Source organism: Neolamprologus multifasciatus, chromosome 20 (assembly GCF_963576455.1).
Source record: "Neolamprologus multifasciatus chromosome 20, fNeoMul1.2, whole genome shotgun sequence".
Taxonomy (NCBI): domain Eukaryota; kingdom Metazoa; phylum Chordata; class Actinopteri; order Cichliformes; family Cichlidae; genus Neolamprologus; species Neolamprologus multifasciatus.
The window spans coordinates 16092391-16099586 of record NC_140458.1 but is presented as its reverse complement, the minus strand read 5'-3'; the positions used below and the strand labels follow the sequence as shown (position 1 = coordinate 16099586).

General features: G+C 40.6%; 1 protein-coding gene across 2 annotated transcripts; it reads left to right on the top strand.

Annotated features, from left to right (window-relative positions):
* Positions 1 to 452: 452 nt before the first annotated feature.
* LOC146494692 (uncharacterized) lies at positions 453 to 5894 on the top strand. Of its 2 annotated transcripts, XM_085146384.1 has the most exons (5): positions 453 to 1031; positions 1223 to 1306; positions 1443 to 1624; positions 4056 to 4280; positions 4378 to 5894. In XM_085146384.1, the coding sequence occupies exons 2-5, from the start codon at positions 1251 to 1253 to the stop codon at positions 4509 to 4511; spliced, it is 597 nt and encodes a 198-aa protein (XP_085002510.1). In that variant the 5' UTR covers positions 453 to 1031; positions 1223 to 1250; the 3' UTR covers positions 4512 to 5894. The 2 variants fall into 2 exon arrangements, with proteins under 2 accessions (XP_085002510.1, XP_085002509.1); XM_085146383.1 differs by having other exon boundaries at positions 453 to 1306.
* The last annotated feature ends 1302 nt before the right edge of the window (positions 5895 to 7196 follow it).

Below are 7196 nucleotides of genomic sequence, written 5' to 3'. Positions count from 1 at the left end.
ATTTTAATGTAAGGACTGTTTGTTGGGCTTTTAAGTGGTTGAACATGTAAAACTTGCATGTGCCATTCTCCTCATTTTTAAATCACTTTTCTTTAAGTTTTTTTTTTTGGGGGGGGGGGGGGGTGGAAGCAAAGTTTGTGTGTGGATGTTTTGTTGTTGTTCTTTGTTTAGTTTATTTTGACAGTATGAGAAAACAAAGTGATATGAAGAGATTTTCTCTCTCACTCTTTGTACTTACAGTGCAAACAAGATGGAGAGAAACATTGTCTATTTCCTGCTTTGTAAAAAGCCCCAACAGTCCATTCGCATACACCTGAGCAGAGTGTGCTTGAAAGACTGCACACCACAGGAATGTGAGGAAGAAGCTTTGCTTCACAGAAGCTGTTTTCTACTGAAGGTAGTCTGGAACTTCTCAGAGCTCCAGGAGTACTGCAAGGATTAAGAATCTTGCATTAAACTCTGCACTCACCTTCAAACACGTGGCTTTATCATCACTGACAGTCCCCAAGCGTGCCCGACAGTCGTGCCAACAGCGAGGTATGATGACCTTATTGCCACTTCCACATATTGGATGACACATACACACTTTCAATAATGTTTTACCTCGGTCACATTTGCAATAAGGCTGATAAGAAGGAAATTCTTGCCGTGGCCAAGAAGGGCATTGAATATTTCCACGCAAGACTTTCAGGCGGTGATTGCATCCCCACATTTGCAATGACTACCTTCAGACAGTACTGCGAGGCCATCCTGATTCTACAACATGGACTGACAGCAAATGCTGTTCAAGAACTTTGTGTAAGTGCGCCGCCAACAATAAAAGTGCACGATAAGTGAAATGACAGTTGATGTAAGTCCGTATTTCTTTAAGCCCCCCCCTCTGGAGTTGTTGGACTGCTATTTTAAGAACATCCGTGCAGTGTCCTTGCAAAATCAAATTGCTGCAGCGATGACAGGGGCAAGTTCTTTCTAGGAGAATGTGGGGTCCCACTGTCCAACCCAGCATTAGATGTACAACGCCGGAGAGCAAGGTGAGTGCTTGACATAACTGGATCAAAAGCATATTAAGAAAGATTGTTTCTTTGATCTGATAGAGAAACCCTAACCCTGTACTCATAACAGTCAACCACATATGTTGCTGTATGTCAGATGTTCGCCCCTTGTATTTTGGCTTTTTCATCTCTCCTGGCTCTAATTCATTTGCATGCATTAAAAACCACAGATACCTGAGCACTGAACCCGAGGATGCCATGGCTGAGTCAGCATCAAGCTCAGTAGGAGGACTACAGACACCAGGACAGGCCAGGTACACTTTTTTTAAATTTAAAAAAAAAAAAAAAAAAGAAAATCACACACTACCACAAGTCAACCTGTGGTACAAGTTTCCACATTTAAAAACTTTTGATAGATTTCCATCCCCCTCCTCTACACCTTTCGTGTAGCGCATCATCTACGCACCTGCCACTCCAAGAATGGGATGCCTTCCTCCAGGCCTTTCCGGTCACCCTGAATGGAGAGCCACCATCCAAACGCCAGTGTGTACAGGCTGGCTTTCCACAGCACAGGTGCCACTACAAGAAATGGAGGGATATTCAGCTGAAGAAAAGGGTTGGGTACATTCTCGGTAAGGCCTGGGCATGTCATGTTAATGGAGCCTTTTCTGTTGCATTGATTTGTTTGTTTTGTGTGTATTTCAGAATGAAAATACTTTAATAATCTCTAAGAAAATTATGTGGGTTACACTTGTGTAGAGACAACAAGTAGCAGACTGAACTAATTAAATAATACAATAGATGTAAGTACAACCCACCCAATTTTTCAGTATATTAATGACTAACCAAGTTTATGGATGGATTATCTCAGCTGTTCTTCTCAATGAAGTTTGGTCCGTTTAAAGAATCCTGCCATGAGATTGCATTTGTCCCTAACCACCAGAAACCCTCACGTTAACTCAGTGTGTTTTTCAAAAAAAGTTAGCTTTCATCCTCTAGCTTCAGTGTGTTTATATAGCTCTGTAGCTAGCAACCACGTAGTACATCATTACAGGGTGGGCCATTTATATGGACACACCGTAATAACATGGGAATGGTTGGTGATATTAAAGTCCTGTCTGTGGCACATTAGTATATGTGAGGGGGCAAACTCCTCAAGATGGGTGGTGACCATGGTGGCCATTTAGAAGTCGGCCATCTTGGATACAACTTTTGCTTTTTCCATAGGAAGAGGGCCATGTGACACATCAAACTTATTGCTAATGTCACAAGAAAAACAATGGTGTGCTTGGTTTCAACGTAACTTTATTATTTCATTAGTTCACCACTTATAAAATGTCTTCAATGTGCTGCCCATTGGATTGTCAATGCAACCCTCTTCTCCCACTCTTCACACACTGATAGCAACACCACAGGAGAAATACCAGCACAGGCATCCAGTATCCGTAGTTTCAGGTGCTGCACATCTCATATCTTCACACCATAGACAATTGCCTTCAGATGACCACAAAGATAAAAGTCTAAGGGGGTCAGATCGGGAGACCTTGGGGGCCATTCAACTGGCCCACGATGACCAGTCCACTTTCCAGGAAACTGTTCATCTAGGTATGCTCGGACCTGGCACCCATAATGTGGTGGTGCACCATCTTGCTGGAAAAACTCAGGGAACGTGCCAGCTCCAGTGCATAAAGAGGGAAACACATCATCATGTAGCAATTTCAAATATTCAGTGGCCTTGGGGTTTCCATTGATGAAGAATGGACCCGCTATTGTTGTACCCCATATACCACACCAAACCATCACTTTTGTTGGTCCAACAGTCTTGGAGGGATCCATCCAATGTGGGTTAGTGTCAGACCAATAGTGGTAGTTTTGTTTGTTAACTTCCCCACTCACATAAAAGTTTGCCTCATCACTGAACAAAATCTTCTGCGTGAACCGAGTGTCCTGTTCCAATTTTTGTTTTGTCCATTCTGCAAATTCTGTGCGCCGATTTGGGTCATCCTCGTTGAGATGCTGCAGTAGCTGGAGTTTGTAAGGGTGCCATTTGTGAATAGCTAATATCCACTGAAGGGATGTTCGACTAATGCCACTCTCCAGTGACATGCGGCGAGTGCTACGCTGTGGGCTCTTGCTGAATGAAGCTAGGACAGCCACTGATGTTTCTTCATTAGTGACAGTTTTCTGCGTCCACATTTTGGCAAATCCAACACTGAACCAGTTTCACAAAACTTAGCTAGCAGTTTGCTAACTGTAGCATGGGAGATGGGTGGTGCCGTAGGGTGTCATTGAAATCTGCTGCAATGACCCGGTTACTGCCTTCACCAGATATCAACACAATTTTGATCCGCTCCTCACGCGTTAACCTCTTCGGCTTTATGGCTGTGAACAAAGAGAAACTTGTAAATAACTCATAGTTAACTCAAAGAATAAAGTTGAAACCAAGCACACCATTGTTTTTCTTGTGACATTACCAATAAGTTTGATGTGTCACATGGCCCTCTTCCTATTGAAAAAACAAAAGTTGTATCCAAGATGGCCGACTTCTAAATGGCCACCATGGTCACCACCCATCTTGAGGAGTTTGCCCCCTCACATATACTAATGTGCCACAGACAGGACTGTAATATCACCAACCATTCCCTTGTTATTACGGTGTATCCATATAAATGGCCCACCCTGTATACTAGCTAACCCAACTTCAATAACCTTACAAACGTCATTGCTGTTTAGTTTCCCGTCTTCCTTTATGTCAGAAGTGATAGCAGGACAGTATGTTTTTAATTTTTCAGAAATCCCTCAATCATTACATGATATATTATTTCATCTTAGAAATTTTTGGGAGACTTCCCGCATACCACTAGATGGATTCCACATAGTGAAACGCGTACCACAATTTGAGAACCACCTATCAAATATACACAGATAGCTCAATTATAAATATAAGCAATTTTTCAAGGTACAAATATGTGATTTTGGCATTTTCTGACAATGCATATGGTTGATTCTTCATTTTTAAGCTGCACTAATCACTTGCATTATTTCTTGGGACCACTTGAGCAGGTCAGTCAATTGCCAGAAGAGGTAACCCACCTAAACCTGCACGAGTACAGATGGCTTTGGACAAGGAGAAATGGCACACCAACAAGCCCACTGTCAATGCCATCTTGCAGGCCTGGATTGCTCCGCAACCCAGTATACAAGACAACGAGTCCCTCATGTCTTCGATTGCAGAGCAGAAGTGGAAGGGCCTGGCTTTGCAAGACTTTGGGGAATGGAAGGGCAAAGGTCAAATGCACACATCATTTAGACTACACGGTCTTTAAATTGCAAATGAACGTTTCTAAGAGCCCTGTCATGACCGATGGTCTCTTTCAACTTACAGGTGTGATCGCACTTATGCCTTTCTGCAAAGGGGATGTTGTGTGCGATTTCCACGGGACATACATCAGTGAAGCAGAAGGGAAACGGAGGCCCCAGTCGGGGTATCTGTTCTTCTTCAGGGACGAGTGTGACTGAGGTATGTGCATCGATGCCACTGCATTCCCCTATGCCTGTCATCCCGACATTGAAACCTATGGAATGCAAATGAACCAATCCTGGAAAAATCCCAACATCAAGCCCCAGAAGTTTACAATGAACTTCCCTGCAAGACCTTAGGAGACAATACTTTTCATTGCCCTGAAGGACATCACAGTTGGTGAGGAGTTGTTTTGGGACTACGGAGTAACTCACAAATCTTATGGTGGTGAAGGGGAAGACTTGGAGTGGCTGGACAGCTGGCTTTGATTTAATCTGTTCTTTTTTTTTCTTCTTTTTGCTTGGGTTTTTTGATGCAGTGATTTTATTCTTCCCTAAGATGGCAGTAGTTTGTTTAAAACAAACAAACAGCTGTTTTTACATCGTCTTGCCTGTAATTTAAATGTGGTTTGAGGGTTTTTGTTTGTTTTTTTTGTTTTTTTAAATTTACGTATTGAAATGAAAAGTGTCATGTTTCCAAATTTCACTCTGTTTTATATTGTATTATATACGTTCACCGTTTCGTGTTTTATTGTGAAGGTCTTGTGTTTCCATGTTCAGGTGTCTTGTTTTCCTTCCTTTGTGGCTCCATTTTAATTTCTCATCTGTGTTCCCCGCGTCCTGACGACTGCTGAAGAGCATGATGATTAACATAGCCAAGGCGATTATGAAACACGTCAGGTTTACAGCTGAATAATAATAATAATAATAAAAATAAATGTGAGATACTAGCTCTACATGAGTGTCTCCTGCAGTCAATATGTAATATACAGATGAAAGATGAGGTGAGATATCTAGGCATTATCTCTTGTCATTTGAAAGATTAACTATTAACAGAAAATAAGAATATCTCAAGAATAGACTTAGAATAGAAAATTCTAAGTCAATTTTAAACAGGTAGTTGCAGATTGTTTGGGAGAATTTGGACAGTCTGTCTGACCTCGGCATTGACTCATACTTGTTTAACAGCCCGGGTCTGTGCTCAGGTGTTGCACTTTGGATAAATAAGAGCCGCTAAGCAGCTTAGCAGTAAATGAAATGCGCAGGTAAGTCTGACGTGAAAGCAGTTTCTCAGTAGTCAAGTACACGAGTCTGTACAGTGCAATCGTTTGACAGTGTACTTGATGACATCTCCGTCATAGAGTTTTTACTGCCACCCCCTCTTAATTTAAATATGAACAGAAATTACACAGATAATTTTAAAAAAGTATCTTAAGCACGTTGGGATCATTCGCTTACATGTATTATGAAACAGATGGTTTGGCGACAGTGATCCAGGTAAATGATAGATGGACACCTGATCAGAGGAGAAGGCCTTAAAAGGTGTCTGTATGTTTATGTAATTGTATATATGGAGGACAGATAGCCGCAGCGATATGTTGCTCATCAATGACCAGCAATTAAGGGAGAGCTACCAAATGACAGTTTGCACAAAGATGGCATTACATCCCAAGCCTCCACCGTCCCGGTAACAACAGATTACCATGGAGAATATGGTTTTCAGCTGAGATTTTAGAAGGCTGGTAAAGCAAAAATAAATACATAAATAAATAAAAATAATAATAATGAAAATGTCATTCTGCTGCATTCAAAACTTCCTTAAACTATACTGGCTGATCAGTTACTGTACAGTGACAAACTGTTTTCTTACTCAAGTACATAAAGGTTGACTAGATTATAAGAGTTAAAGGTGATCAGTCAAGCTGTTAGCATGTTATTTGAAATCATAACAAATGCACTTTATAAAATAAATACCTAAAGGTTTTTCAGAAATTATTACATAGGATAACAAAGCCATACTTTTACATATATTGAAAACAAAGAAGCTTTATATTAAATGTACATAGTATTGGGGTAGGGGAGCTTGAAAAGAGCATGAAGGGTTTTTGATATGCATGTGTCTTTTTTCACTAAACCAAACATGGCCGTATTTATATTCTCGATTTATTGGTCCTTTCCCAGTGGAAGCAATGTTAAATCCTGTTAGCGTTTGGCTGGTTCTGCCTCTTAACATGAAGATGCATAATATTTTTCATGTCTCCCAGGTGAGGAGAGTTCACACCAGGCCTTTGAAAGATATAATAATTCTGTCATACACTACAACTTATTTCTGCACAATTATTGTTTATTCTGTTCATTATACAATCAGCTACTGTTCTGTCAGACCTGAGAAACATGTTTTGTCCCATCCTTTGTGTTCCGATTTGGCATATCTCCAGAACCTCAAGAGTCATCAAAATTGACCGGTCCTTGTTAACTGCTCCTAAATTAGCACAAAAACCATTTTCAACACCAATGTTATATTCAGCCTTGTTTAGCTGTGAACAATATCTCAAAGTAGTGTTTAACATGAATAAATAGAATTCGACATAAAAAAAAAAAAAACTACAGTGAAAATACAAATAGGCACTGAAAGGGTATTACAAAATGAACAATGTAAAAAAATTAATTTATAAAAAATAAATTGAAAACCAAAGACCAAACTCAACATGAAGGTAGGTGTGTGTGTGTGTATTCATGCGTGTGTGTGTGTGTGTGTGTGTGTGTGTGTGTATTCATGCACATGAGACACATGTGACACTCAAGTGACAGTGAGCCTTGCAAACATAGGCATCACATTTTCAGCATCTCAGGCTTCTTTTGTTGTCTCTAGGGGCACAGAGGATAGGCACATGGGAAAGACAT

Bases quoted from the DNA above. Each gene is read 5' to 3' on its own strand.
- LOC146494692 (XM_085146383.1), top strand. From the start codon at position 1,143: ATGTCAGATGTTCGCCCCTTGTATTTTGGCTTTTTCATCTCTCCTGGC. The intron at 1,307-1,442 runs GTACACTTTTTT...CCTTTCGTGTAG, and splicing joins CAGACACCAGGACAGGCCAG to CGCATCATCTACGCACCTGC. The intron at 1,625-4,055 runs GTAAGGCCTGGG...CCACTTGAGCAG, and splicing joins AAGGGTTGGGTACATTCTCG to GTCAGTCAATTGCCAGAAGA.